Below are 14,583 nucleotides of genomic sequence, written 5' to 3'. Positions count from 1 at the left end.
CTTCTGTAAAAAGCTGTTAAGTTTTGCTCATCCTTCTTGTGACATTGAAGGCCTTATTCTTAATGCATTATTAAATGGTGTGAATCAAGATCTTTATAAAAATGACAAGATATTGGTACTACTTCTGTTACAGAAATCTGGTCAAACCAATAGCTGTGCAGTCTAAAGAAAAAGAGGATCGCTATGTGGATACTTACAAGGTAATTCAGATAACTTTGTTCTTTGCTGTTCTGTGTATAAGTTATTATATGGAGACTTTATTTTTTTAATATGAATCAAGGGTGGGGGAGTGGAGGATGATGGTGATGGGACACAAGTCCAGTGTTTTGTTGATGAAATTCTCGTTTCCAGTATGTTATTTTCTTAGAGTTGTTTTATGACATTTGGAATCTGAGATTGTTTCTGTCACTGAAATCATAAATCAGTTTAATCTTTCCATGTGATACTGGAGGTTGAGTCAGTATGCTCTTACATCTGAACATATCTTCAGGGATCTTTAAATATATAATGTACGCTGCTCTATTGACGTGATTTCAGTGGAACTTGTGACTAATTTTTTGGGTAACTGAAAAGTTGCTTTCCCTCCTGTATTCTGTCTTAACGTGCACTGCTGTAACTGTTGGGCTCTTGGTTTTTTGCTCTTTAGAGAATTTTCAAAGGCTTTAGAAAATAACATTGAAGCTGGAAAGCATTTGCTGCTGGACCTTCTGACTTACCTGTACTGTCATTTTCTAAATGTGTTATTCCTAAAAGTCTTAGGCAAATGCTTATTTTTGTTACTGGAATGCAGGGAATAGGATTGTCCTTTACCTTTCTAGTACTAGCGTGGCATTTTCGTGGCTTCTATAAAGCACCAAACTGCCTGATTTGTTTGGTATGAGTTAACAGTCCAGTTAAATGCCTGAAAATATAGTTTAGAATGTTCTTCTCTTTTGAGAGGTGACTACTATTTTGAATGGACATTCAGAACAATTGGTAGGATGCTACTTGAATGGTAGGTGATCAAAAATGACTGGTTACTTCAGAAAAGTGTATATTGTACCAGGTGCTGAGGGTGGAATTGTTCAATAAAAAAAGTTATAGTCTTGGACATATCTGAAGTGTCTGAGGAACTGAAGTATTGAAACACTCTGTAGGAGATCTCAGCAATTGCCTTTATTATCAAGCACAAGTTGTTGAATATCTAAGTTTGTGATATGTTTTCCTCCAACTTGCCTAGTATTTGGAAGAAGAGTATCGTAAAGGAGCACGGGAGGACGATCCGATGCCCCCTGTACAACCGTACCACTATGGATCTCATTATTCTAACAGTGGAACTGTGCTTCATTTCCTAGTTCGGCTGCCACCTTTCACTAAAATGTTTTTGGCCTATCAAGGTAGGATTACCTTTAACTTTTACTTAGGACAAAACCCAGACATGAAAGCTAACAACCCAGGAAAACTGCATGTTATCAATTCCAAATACCTGAGTTTAGTAAAAATTAAATCTGGTGTACTTATGCAATAAATAGACCCATTCTGAAATTATCAAGCCAGGTGCCAAAATTGTACATCTTGTTTATACCTTGGTAGATGTTTAGAATAAAAAGCTGAGCTGTATTTAATTTCTAGTCCATGTTTAGCACACTAAAATTGGGATAGAATTCAAAATGTTCTCAGCTAACTGGAGAGAATGACTTTTGAACTGACTTTTGAAGCTGCTGATGTGCAACTGATTTTTGTCAAAAATGCAACAAATTCTGTTCTGTTTTTTTTTTTTTTTTTTTTTAACAGATCAAAGTTTTGACATTCCAGACAGAACTTTTCATTCTACCAACACAACCTGGCGTCTCTCTTCATATGAATCAATGACTGACGTAAAGGAGCTCATCCCAGAGTTTTTCTACCTTCCAGACTTTCTGGTTAACAGAGAAGGTATACTAAGAGGATACCAAAATTAGATACTTTAAACAGCCATGGGGTTGGAACTAGTTTAAAATTGAGAACATTTATATCTCACAGTTGAACGTGTTGTGCGATAGATGTATTAAATAAACAAGTAAATAAATCTGCCATGAATATACAGGATATGCTACAGAAGCTGCGTGAGACTTAAGGAATAGTTCTTAAATTCTGTCCTAGATGCAAAGGAGCATTTCCTATTTATCTGATTCTCCATTTATGTGTGTGAAGGGATTTGCTAAAGGTACTGCTTTGGTGATGGGCAATAACAGTGCTTAATTTCTAGTTTTATAAAACCTTATTAAGATTTTTATGAAGTCACTAACCTAAGGTGTTGGAACACTTACTCCTGTGCTTCTAGGTTTTGATTTTGGAGTACGTCAAAATGGTGACAGAGTTAACCATGTCAATCTTCCACCTTGGGCTCGTAATGATCCTCGTCTGTTCATCTTGATTCACCGTCAAGCTTTGGAGTCTGACCACGTTTCCCAGACAATCTGTCACTGGATAGACTTAGTGTTTGGCTATAAACAGAAGGGCAAGGCCTCTGTTCAGGCTATTAATGTCTTTCATCCCGCAGTAAGTATTTTTGTCAAGCTTCATGCTTGTTCATTGTACTTACACTGAACCTTCCCCATTAAGTTACTGACTTGCTTGGAAAATGTCCAGCATGTAAGAAGCTCCTTTGCTTATGAGGTGTTGAAGAATAAGAAAAGGCTTTAAGAATTTTGGTGCAGAACTGACAAGACCCCATCATCTGATGTGTATGAATTTGTTCATCTTTTTTTGTCTAGAAGTAAGTGTAGGCGATGATCAGTTATGGAGCTTGCGCTTCCTGGTTAGTTGTTTGTGATGGCATACGAACTTGGTGTTTGTATCTGCTGCTTTGTCATTCAGAGGAAGCCTTAAATTTAGGTGAACTCTACTGCAGGTTTTAATAAGATGAAAATAGCTTGGTTTGTTCGTGGTCAGTATTTATATTCTTCTATGTATATGTATCTTGTTTCTAGTAAGCATTTTCTTTTCCATTGAATTAAATTTTGGATAAGTCAAATAAGTTTTCATTGATGTAAAAGCTTCCAGTGTGTCATTACTGACTTACTGTAACATTAAAATCAGTGAATTTCTTTAGGTTTTTTGAAGCTTCTATCCTTGCTATTGCAAGGCTTGCTCAGCTAGCAGCCCTTCTTTTAAATTTGAGATGGATGTGCTTCCACTGTTTAGCATGTGTTCTGTAGTTGTCAGAGGAGCTAATAGCAGTCATTTTCAGTAGCAGTGGCTTTTTTCTTTTCAAGCAGCCATCCAAATGCCTTCCTTGCCTTTTTTGAGCTTAAGTATTGATTTAGTTATTACTTTCAACTTAAATGACCTGCAACAAACTGTGTGTGAATACATTCATTTTTCTTCAAAGTGAAGGCATTGTCAGTGTGACTGATGAGAAGAGTGTGGCACACAAGTAGAGACATGGTCAATTTTAAGGAAGAAAAGTCAAAGAAAACTGACTTTCCTGAAATATGGAGCTTCCTACTCCCCATTTTTTGATGTCGTTTATCATCAGCAACCCTTCCATTTTCAGACAGATCAGTAAAGGTCTATTAAGAAAACCTTTGACTGAAATTAATAATGGAATACATGCAGGATCAACTCGGATCTCAAGGCTTTAGTTACTTCAATAAGAAGTGATGAAAACAATGTTCTCAGTGATTGCTTTCTCAGTACAACCTTTGTGGGATAGCTTCTGTCCTAGCCAAAGAGCTGATGGGTACAACTCTAGAATTTGATGTGTATGTTTAGAAATCTTTTCCCATGACAAATTGGACAAGGTCATTCTTGCCTCTCCCCACTTTTTTTTCCTCTGCAGACTTACTTTGGGATGGATGTTTCTGCTGTTGAGGATCCTGTTCAGAGAAGAGCTCTGGAAACAATGATAAAAACATACGGGCAAACACCTCGCCAACTGTTCCATACAGCACATGTTAGCAGGCCTGGATCCAGGCTCATCATGGAAGGAGAACTTCCTGCTGCCATGGGATTATTAGTGCAGTTTGCTTTCAGAGAGACCAGAGAGCACACCAAAGAAGTAATATATCCAGTACGTCATTTTGATTGTGAAATGGTTCAATTAACTTTCATAGTCTGATAGTTAATGTACCTCTGATATTTACAGTTGAATAATGAAGGTTTGTCAGTCCTTTAGGGAAAGGTACAGGCATTGCATCCACTTCTACATGTAAACCTAGAGTAGGCGAATGCATGCTGCACTTCTGTCTCTTACTTCCTCATTGTCTGTAGGACAGGTCAACTGTCTTCACTTCAGACATTTGCCTTCTCTAGAGTCCTGTGAGAAACTGAATCCTTGTGTTTAAAGAAATTGGAATATTTTTCTGCACTATTTGAACTGTCAGCTTACCGTCTCAACTCTTAAAGCTAATAGTTCAGCTGATGATACTACAGTGCTTCATACCTGTCTTTCTGTTACTTCTGGGATACTTCAGTGGTCCTTACTATGTGTTTAGTTATGGGAATGGGATATGAATGATTCTTCTTCCTCCCTCACAAAGTAAGAATTTTCAGAAAAGTTTCTACCACCTTTTAATCTGCACCTTATTTGTGTTTTAGAGTCCATTGCCATGGATAAAAGGCTTGAAGTGGGGAGAGTATGTTGGTTCTCCAAGTGCCCCAGATCCTGTTGTCTGTTTTAGCCAACCACATGGGGAAAGGTTTGGCTCTCTGCAGGCTTTGCCAACTAAAGCTATATGTGGTTTGTCCCGCAAGTTTTGCCTTTTGATGATATATAGCAAGGAGCAAGGTATGAGTTTGTGATTATTCTCTATATGCACAACCCATGCAAAACAGAGCCAAAAAACTTTTAAATCTAGTGCTACTACTATTCTCCAGTAAACTTTCCACATTTAATCTCTTGCCAAAGACTGATCTATAAATCCAAGGACAGATTCCATGACTGATACCTTTTCTGATGGTTACATTTGGCTTGTGATTTTGAAAAGTATAGGTGTCCAGTAATTTGGTTTTTCATTAAAGCCTTATGCTGCAATCACTTGAACTTCAGAACTTGCTGGCAGGACCAAAAGGAACAAAGGGAAGGAGAATATGTGGTGCTGGGAGGGATAATTAAAGAGTGTTTTAGCACCATGGGAAAATGTAGAAATGAAGGATCTGCTCTCAGGCAAACTTGGAAGGATTCTTATTGATAATGTGCAAACAGGTTCTCATACTACCCCCCTTCTCCCACTATGGAACGTGTTAGTGAAAGTTTTATAAATGAATGATCCATTGAAGGCTTCATGTTTAGTCATTTAAAATGACATATACAGTTCTGAGCAATCATTTCTCTGGCTCAGAAGCACTGGCACATCTTCCCTTTCTGTCCATTCCCACTAAATGTAATGCTACTTTGAAAAGCTTTGTCCAGGTTGCAAACTGTTCTTGGGGAATACTAAATATTTACATCATCTCTGAAAATTGTTTTAAAAAGCATCTTGTTTTGAAATGTTGCTTTCCATTTTTCTATTTTATACAGTTGGTAATAAAGCATGGATCTTAAGTTTTTATTGACTATCAAAGTGATCAACCCTTTGATTTTGTATCTGACGCAGAATCTTCTGTACCTTCCTTCAGGTGTGAGAAGTATGCACAGCACTGATATTCAGTGGTCAGCTATCCTAAGCTGGGGATACGCCGATAACATTTTACGACTAAAAAGCAAGCAGAGTGAGCCTCCAGTAAATTTTATACAGAGTTCTCAGTTCCATCAGGTAAAAATCCTGGTCTTTTGGTCTTTAATCTAATATTGCTTGTTTAATCATGTGGTGGCTTGATGTGGCAGTAATTGCACTTGATTTCATTTTTTGCAAAGCCTATAGTGAATAACAAATCTTATTCTGAGAGAATGAGTATTTAAGCATAACGTTATGCAGTTGTCCAATGTTTTAATTCTAACCTGCTAGATTCTCCTTTGGCTCTAGCCCTCAGTATTCCTAGCCTAGGAGCCAGTGTATTCCTGTGCTAGACAAAGTTCCCTTTTAAATGCATTTGGCTTTTGTAGATTTCCCTCCTATGGATTGTTGGAGGGAATTTATAGTGAAGTCCTGGACCAAGAAAAATGAAAACTGAAAGAATTAGCTCATGTTAGAAATGTAACTTCACTGTAGTTTGATTTCTCTGGAAAGATGATGTCTTAACTGTGTTAACAAACTCTTCATAATCTCTATTACAGTTCAGTGGTGTTTGAGATTTTACTGAAATGATTCTGACTAATGTGGCTGTAGTCCTGAAAGTCAGAAGTTCACTGCTCTTTCACTGTGAACTCTGAGCTACACAGAATTTCCCTCTTTATTTTGTTACTGAAGTAATGATACATGTGATCTACAATAGGATCCGTCTTTAACTTGATAAGTATTCTGCATGGCTTTTCTTAGGAGAAGCAGGCGATAAAAATCAATGTGACCATATCCTGTGGTATGATGACAATAGCAGTTAGTAGCTGTTCTCATTGGTTTTTTTTCCTTTGTCTTTCCAAGGTAACAAGTTGTGCTTGGGTCCCAGACAGCTGTCAGCTTTTCACAGGTAGCAAATCTGGTGTTATCACAGCATACATGAACAGATTCACTAGCAGTACGGTAAGTTCTGTTGTGCAGAACTGATATTTAAGGATCACCTTTGACATTGTTAAATAGATCTATCTCAGCATATTTGTGCTTTTCTTATGCTTTTTTGTTCATGTATTGCTGCTAGCTGTTTAGTTGGCCCTCATCATCTGGATGATAATTGATTTGCACAGATCACTGAATAGAGGTTGTCTGGCATGGTAAAGCTTGCTAAATTAGAGAGTAATTTTTTGCTGTATAAAAGATAAAGCTTTTGAAAGCCTTAAAAGAAACCGGAATGTTTTTTCCCCAAAGCAGAAAACATTTAAATGCAGTAGAGAGTGGCAATGAATTCTCAAATGCTGTGTTTACTAACTACTCAGACTCTTCACTTTGTCATATTCCCAAAGGGGGGAAAGCAGTGTGGAAAGAAGTGAGAAATGTAATTAATGCACTTACTGTATTAGGGGCAGGTGCTGAGGAGATGCTAGCAGAAATCTTCTTGATGCTATGTAACAATAAGCATGGTATGAAAACTCATCTGTTCAGGCTGACTTTTGGAGCTCGTCTCATTTTCTTCAGCCATAACTTCTGCTTTTCATAGTTTCAGCAAAGAGTGTTTAACTTCCTTTGACGAGTCATTTTAGATATGGCTGTGTGAGTACCCATAATAAACTTATCTGTCCAATTAGTTTGATACAGGTATTGGCAAACACTAGTAATATTGTGCCACTGCTTTTGAATCATTGCATTAGTCTGGGCTAGCAGGAGCTTTGGTAAGATCTGCTATGTCTACCCAGTTTCCTGCCACTTTCAACAGTGGCAAACAGCAGATGCTCAGACTGGGGAAAACATAAACACACTGTGATTCCTGCCTTGGCTTTCTTTCAGTTTTGGTGATCTGCATCTCAGTCTTCCTGAGTTCAGCAGCTTTGAGTTTGAAAGTTGGAGGAGGTCTTGAAGCCTTGCAAGCTTAAATCAGTTGGGTCTCAAGTCAGACAGTGTTCCTGCTCACCAGAATTAGTGAGCTCACAAATAACTGAGACTTGAGTTCCAGTTTAATATAGTGGGCTTATGATTCTTGAGTTCTCTGCATTGCCTAGGAGCAAGTGTTTTTGTTTTTGCTGCACAGATGTTATCTTTGAGACCATCTTTGAATTCCCCAGCACTGACAGTTTTACATGCCCCAGGCAGATGGACCTTGCTGCCAATTTTATAGCTTCTGTTGAGTCAGTTGCTCAAGCCAGGGCTGCAGGGAATGCAAATATGCTTCCTAGCATCTGTTCTGGATGCATCTTGTCAGCTGTTCGGTGATGAACACTATATAAAATGCACTACCTGAAACATGACTATTTTGCCCTGATTGATGCATAAGCATAAAATGGGAATCGTGTCATTAATTGTCCTTCATGCTGTCGGTATGAGAACCCGAAGAGCCATGTTGTCAGAATTCTAAAATAGCTCCATGTTGTATTTTAGATATCTTCTTTTTCCTAGCCTTTAAAAGGTGGTCAAAAAAATGAAGTACTGCTTTAAACTACCTTGACAGTAAGGCATACAAACGTTGAAAATGTGTTAACTCTTGAAGCATTACAGATTATACTCTTTCAGCAAGAGAAATTTAAATTCTCTGCAGATGAAGTATATGCGTGTTTTGTCTGTTACTACTTTGAAGGCTTCTCTAGACATGCTATGCACGCCCTTTACCCTTCTACATGCATGCAGACGATGCACTCTAAGCGAGTTTTCAAGGAGCCTGAGTTGTTTCAGGTGTCATAACTTGAAGTGTTACCGGTGTTCAACTTACTGTTGTAATTTGTATTTTGTTCAGCGATGTTAACTACTGAGCATGGTTATGTCTAAGTATTTCCTCTAGATACTCCAATAGTGAGGCTGCCGTTTCTCTATCATGTGAAAATAGTGCTGTCTTGCAGAAAGTAGCTAATTTCAAATGCTTAGTTGACAGTAAAATAGTTTCTCTTCAATTCATTGCATTGCCAAAATGTTTGTTTAGAATAAAGCACTGGAAATAGTTGAATATTAATGACTAGTTTGGCATACTGCATTATAAAACATTAGTCATAATAAAGCAATAACAATGTTAATCTAAGAAAAATCTTATTCTTTGCCTTATCTCTTTCAGAAAAGAGACATTAAAATTTTAATGATTTCATGTTGCTGTTTTTCAGCCTTCAGAGATAGAAATGGAATCACAAGTCCATCTGTATGGTCACACAGCAGAGATAACGAGCTTGTTTGTGTGCAAGCCATACAGTATAATGATAAGCGTCAGCAAAGATGGCACCTGCATTATATGGGATTTGAACAGGTATCTGTATTACATCTAGCTTTGCCCACCATTTTTTTCAGTACTTGTTTTCAACTTCCTGGTGTCTTTGCATTGTAAAGTTAACTGAATTTATTCTGGGTATATGTCTAATGTGAAGTGAAACTCTTACTGTGTAGGAATTCTGGAGTTAATATAAAAATACCACCGTTAAGGAAAGTGTTGGTTGAGATTAATGTGTCTTTAAAAATAAATAAATAAATAAATAACCTTTTCTATGTTTTAGTCTGACATCAGGCTTGTTTGTTCTCTTACTGTCTTCTAGGCTGTGCTATGTCCAGAGTCTGGCTGGACACAAAAGTCCCGTGACTGCAGTTTCAGCTAGCGAAACAACTGGTGATATTGCAACAGTCTGTGATTCAGGTATATCTGTCAGCCAAAGCTGCAAGTCAGAAAACCAGATAAATCACTAGATTTGTTATTGTATGGGTTAATAATCTGAGGATGCCTTTGGTCAAAGAGCACTTCTAAAAAATATGTTAATATTTGAATTTGTTGAGAAACTTTGGGTAGGTGTTGGAACAAAGAGGAGTAACAGCTGTAGTAAAGAAGAATGTAGATATTTGCATTGGCTCCTACAGAGGGAAATAATTCTGTTCCTGCCTCACCCCCTCACTTTCCACCCAATCTTATTTTAAAGCAGGCTTTTAGTACAGCCATCTTTTCTGTATGGGACTGTTTCTGGACTGAGGCATTAAGATCTATTTGAGTAGTGGACTTTGGAGTGCAATTCAGGGTCCTCAGTGACTCAAACTACCTGTATGCTGCAGCACTGTATGTATCTAAAGCAGGGTGAATTCAGACCTCACACATTTTGCTGTGTGTATTTTATATGTTAACTTGACTTGGAGACTGGGTAATAGGCTCTATCTAAATGATAGTTTTCTTCCATGGATCCAAGGATTTCAAACTGAAGTGAAGACTTTGCTCTTCTGACTTCATGCAACTGAAGTCAGCTGTACAAATAAGCCAACTTCTACTGGAAAAGGTTGTATTCTTGTGTTGGTAGGGGACAACATGAGTTTCAATTGCCCTAAAGACAAAGCAGTAGTAGTTGGTTATTAGAACTTTAATAAATGCAAATGATGCCAGATAACCAGGTAAGCTACTTGCGATTTGTAATTCAGGTATCTTACTTAAATGCAATCCAGGGTGTGAGAATGAGCTGTTTGAAGAAAGGTTTGAATTCTTTTAGTTCTTCTCTCTTAGTATGTGACAATTGGTCATTAAATGATAGGGTATTGTAATTATCACGTTCCATGAATATAAAGCAATGTCTTCTGAATCACTTTGCTGTGGCTTGGTGGTTTGCATGAGAAAAAAGCAGGGAAGTAATTGTTTTCTGCAGCACGAATCACTCTGGGCCATTTAAAACCTTTTTATCTTTCAAGAAATTCTTGAAGCTTTAAAGGTTCTGTTACATAGACATAGCTGTGATGTGGATTTGCTTTTTAATACTGCCACGCTCTGTTCTGTTACAGTTGGAGGGGGCAGTGATTTGAGGCTTTGGACTGTTAACGGTGATCTCGTGGGACACGTGCACTGCAGGGAAAGTATTTGCTCTGTTGCTTTCTCTAACCAGCCTGAAGGAGTATCTGTCAATGTGATTGCAGGAGGGCTTGAAAATGGAGTTGTAAGGTAAGCATTTCTGTGACTAAAATGTGTTAAAACTTAAGCTCACAGATGAACCTATATAACTGATGGCATTTAAAGAAGGTGGACAAACTGCCATCCATTTTCCAATCTTAGTAGCTGCTAAAATAGGTTGTGTTTATCACTGAAATATTTGTAAAGACTAATGTAAAGAAAAATTAATCTGTCTTTCAGACTGTGGAGTACATGGGACTTGAAGCCAGTACGAGAAATAACATTTTCTAAGTCAGCCAAACCTATTGTAAGGTAAAGATTTCAAGTATGTAATAAATGGATTTTTCTTTGAAAATAAAACCAAGAATAGCTATGAGTATTGAACATGGATTTGAAATGAAGAAAAGAGGTAAACACCCATGTTTGAAAAGAGCCATGCAATCCCTCTAATTATTCATGAGAGCAAAGTGGGCACAAGTGTACCATATTTGTAATGACAGTAATAACTGGGTTCTGCTGCTAGCAGAAGGAAATTGGCAGGGTTCCCTTGAGAACTGAACAATAGCTACCCTTCTTATTAAGTTGAATATTTTTCCACAGAATCTGTTTAAAAATCAGGAGATAATAACTTCAGCAGCCTCAAATAGAAGAGGTTTTTTTTCTCTCTCAAATAATTGAAAGGACTGCATTTTCCCTGACCTTTTTTTTTTTTTTTAATATATATATACTGGAAGGAAATGGGAGAGAGTAAAGGAGCCTCGGAAGCATGGAAGCTGCCATTTTAGAGTGCTTATGTAATTTTGCCTATTAGAGTCCCCTTGATTAATGAAAAACAGAATTACTGTGCCAAAGTGCTTTCAGAGCACAGCTGAAGGATAGAGCGATATCCTCAGGAGTGCTGTACCCTGCACAGGAGTCTTGTGGAGTTCTGCCAAATACAATGTTAGCGTGGTACAGATTACTCTGAAGAATGTTGTTGTGACCATTGCTGAAATATCATTTACAATTCAAACCGCTAATCACTATTTCCTAAAAATGAAAAATCATCATCTGATAGGCACTGGGATGGCAGTAATTCCAAGGAAGCATATTTCACAACATCTTGTTGATTTAAAAAAAAATATATAATAATAATTTAAAAAAAAATATATATATATATTAGTGAAAAGGTTTTCTGCTTAAAAGTGACAGAAAATGGATGCTGGCCTTCACGTTCTCTAACTGTGGCATGATGGAAGGGTTTTCAGTAGTAACAGCTCAGGAAATGCTCAGTGCTGTGCTGTGAGATCTGACAGATTTGTTTATCATCAAGTAAGTTCAGAGGGCCTTGTTCTGTGCTGAAAAGCCTCCTTTCAGAGGTAACAGGGCAGGGCAGACTACTCTTTCTTCATTGCTGCAAATAAATACTGAACTGCATGGCATGTTGAAGAGCTGGACAGAGCTGCGGCTGAGCCTGTTTGGCTACAAAGCTGAGTAGCCAGATGTTTACACACTGCACGTTGATGCACTCACCGGATTGCTTCTAACCCCAAACTGATTTTTGTCAGCTACACTCATGTGGCTTTTTAATGTCTTCTAGCATTTTAAATAGCCAAATCTGATACCAAAATATTTTCTTGTTTTTCAGCCTTACCTTTTCCTGTGATGGTCATCACTTGTTCACAGCAAATAGTGATGGAAATGTAATAGCTTGGTGTCGCAAGGACCAGCAGCGCTTGAAGTTGCCCATGTTCTACTCATTCCTTAGCAGCTATGCAGCTGGGTGATGACTACTTCTGCTGCTTATTCAAGTCTCCGTGCACTTTAAATCCACAATAAATTATAGAATCTCTTCATTAACTGGATTTTGAAATAGTTTGAATGTGTCTAGAATGACTGCGTAGGTGAAAAACAGAAGGCAGTCTAGGACAGTTATAAATTGTATGCGCATGCACAAACCTGAAGTGTATGGAGTCACCAGGAAGCTCTGGTTGCATACTCCAGTACCAGCAAAGTGGCGTATAAATGCTCTCACCTACAAGTCAAAATGCTGCAATACAAAACGTCATAGTATTTTTTTAAATCACTTCTTGGAAGCAACTATTTCAAAGATTGAATCAGTAGTGTTTGTCCCTCCTGTGCTGTAAAATGTCAGCAGTATGAAGCTCTGTAAATATTTATGAAAATGTCAGCATATGTATATCTGATTAGTCGAGGATGGTGGTGTTAGCTCTGGGGTAAGTGACCCAAAATTTGAAAAAATCCAAGATGATTCAAAATTGCTTTTTTTGAGAAGCAAAGAACTTAGTAGGTGCTTTTTGCACCATTTAATGGTATTGTAATACTAAAAAATTAGATCCATCTTCATTTGCAACTTCTGCTGTCTTCTCTGTTCGGATGGTGTGAAAGTCTTTGGACAAAAACAAGGATGGGCAGACACCTCATAGCTTCACAAAGCAATAGTTAAATCGTGTTTTGGTTCTGTGTTCCACGTAGTGTTAACTCAGTTTGTAATAACTAGCTGTTGTGGTCCTGTGGCAGACTACACACACATCATACACACAGCCTGCCATCCCGAGCTCTAAAAACGGTACTAAAGAATGCACTGATGTGCTCGTATTCTCAGTGTCATTGAACTTCAGTGCACTGTAAAATGTTTGAATCCAAATGTTTAAATCGATGTTGATAGGCACTGAGTGATTCAGAACAGTTTATGTAGGTACACTGTGCAAATATGCTATTTATTCCTAGGTGCTACTTTTGAGAGGGGGGAAAAAAAAATAAGGTGCCGTTGTTAATAGCTTACATCTGAGTTCTTAGGCCAGATAGAAAAACTAATGCTTAAGCTGATGGATTTCAAGACCCGACTGACACTGAGTGAGTGCCTGCTAGTCATGCAAATGGTACAAGAATGCGACACAACTCTGATGCAGTTACATTTTTCTTCTTCATACCTTCGCTTTTTCATCATTGACATATTCCACTACTGCCATACACACAAACTGCTCTATCTTAGTTTTAAGGCTCGTTTGCCTTCCGAGTACTGTGTTATGAAATCGTAATAAGATGTGCATACAGGAAGACTGTACACTTCAGAAAATTCCAAATGGTCTTTACAGAAATTTTTGCGACTTTCTGATTTTGGGGGTTTTCAAACTGGAAGAACTGCAGTCTTCTCAGTCCGTGACACAGGTCAATTTACCTTTTTTAGTTCAATTAAGCAAGCAGCTGTATGAACTGAATTTTAAACTGCATATATTGTAGCAACGTTGTATGGGGTGGCTGTAGTCATGTTTTTCACTGTCTAAATGTTAATGCGAGGTCCAATACAGACTGAAAAGCTTCTTGGCTCATGTTGAAGTGATGCGCTTTACTTAAGCGACAGAATACAAACGTGATGGTTTGGGGATGCTTCCGTCCTCCTGCAATTGGGATGTTGCTCACAAAGGCTTATTTTTATAAGGTAGAATTCCACTTGTTACAAATCAATATGCAAAATTGCTGGCCTTGTAAAAAGTGCAATATTATATATTTTTATGTATAAGTCAAAGATTTTTTTGAACTGAGGAATATTTATTCAGCTTAACATTCTGGAACTATTGAAATACCATTGCAATAGTATATGTGCATGATGTACTGAAACCTCCTGTAAATTTCACATTCCACACTGTCTTTGTATACACTGTCACACTGTTGGGTAATAAACAGACCTTTGTATCAAATGGAGATGGCTAGAACCATGTTTTTGGCTTAATTTTACCTCTTTTTGAGAGATTATCTGCTCACTTCTTTCTAGTTCCTGTTCTGCTTGTTCTCAGGTCTTTAACATTTTAAGGTTCTTGAAGGAGGAAAGTTCTGTTTGTGGGCTACATCATGTTGCTGTGAAACTGCACAAGGTGGGGTGTAAGTTTGGAAGTGAGAAACTCAGTTGTACGTATGTGCATGTGCCCCCCCCTTCTCATAGGATGTGGGGCTAGAAGTGGAAGTGATGTATCTCTAAGCAGAGACGCTTCCCGCTCCCACCAGCCGCCTCCTCTCAGAAAACCTAGCTGAGCTGGGGAAAAATGGCAAAGCAGCTCCTTTAGAGGTTCAGGAGGAAAGGAAGGAAGGGAATGGTGTTGG

General features: G+C 38.0%; 1 protein-coding gene across 2 annotated transcripts in view; it reads left to right on the top strand.

The window, feature by feature from the left end:
- The window catches only part of LYST (lysosomal trafficking regulator), a 77,666-nt gene extending 63,483 nt beyond the window's left edge, over window positions 1–14,183 (top strand). For both annotated transcript variants that reach the window (XM_042880456.1, XM_042880466.1), the window contains 13 exons: window positions 134–200; window positions 1,220–1,376; window positions 1,774–1,914; window positions 2,303–2,520; window positions 3,803–4,033; window positions 4,561–4,750; window positions 5,581–5,717; window positions 6,483–6,581; window positions 8,738–8,877; window positions 9,161–9,258; window positions 10,377–10,533; window positions 10,723–10,794; window positions 12,110–14,183. In XM_042880456.1, the coding sequence (XP_042736390.1) occupies window positions 134–200; window positions 1,220–1,376; window positions 1,774–1,914; window positions 2,303–2,520; window positions 3,803–4,033; window positions 4,561–4,750; window positions 5,581–5,717; window positions 6,483–6,581; window positions 8,738–8,877; window positions 9,161–9,258; window positions 10,377–10,533; window positions 10,723–10,794; window positions 12,110–12,248 (1,846 nt within the window). In that variant the 3' untranslated portion in view covers window positions 12,249–14,183. The remainder of the gene's footprint in view (window positions 1–133; window positions 201–1,219; window positions 1,377–1,773; window positions 1,915–2,302; window positions 2,521–3,802; window positions 4,034–4,560; window positions 4,751–5,580; window positions 5,718–6,482; window positions 6,582–8,737; window positions 8,878–9,160; window positions 9,259–10,376; window positions 10,534–10,722; window positions 10,795–12,109) is intronic.
- The last annotated feature ends 400 nt before the right edge of the window (window positions 14,184–14,583 follow it).

Source organism: Lagopus leucura, unplaced genomic scaffold, assembly GCF_019238085.1.
Source record: "Lagopus leucura isolate 7727_CA_CO unplaced genomic scaffold, USGS_WTPT01 Super-Scaffold_73, whole genome shotgun sequence".
Classification (NCBI taxonomy): Eukaryota; Metazoa; Chordata; class Aves; order Galliformes; family Phasianidae; genus Lagopus; species Lagopus leucura.
The sequence above is the reverse complement of the archived record's forward strand: the minus strand, read 5'-3'. Positions and strand labels throughout refer to the sequence as shown.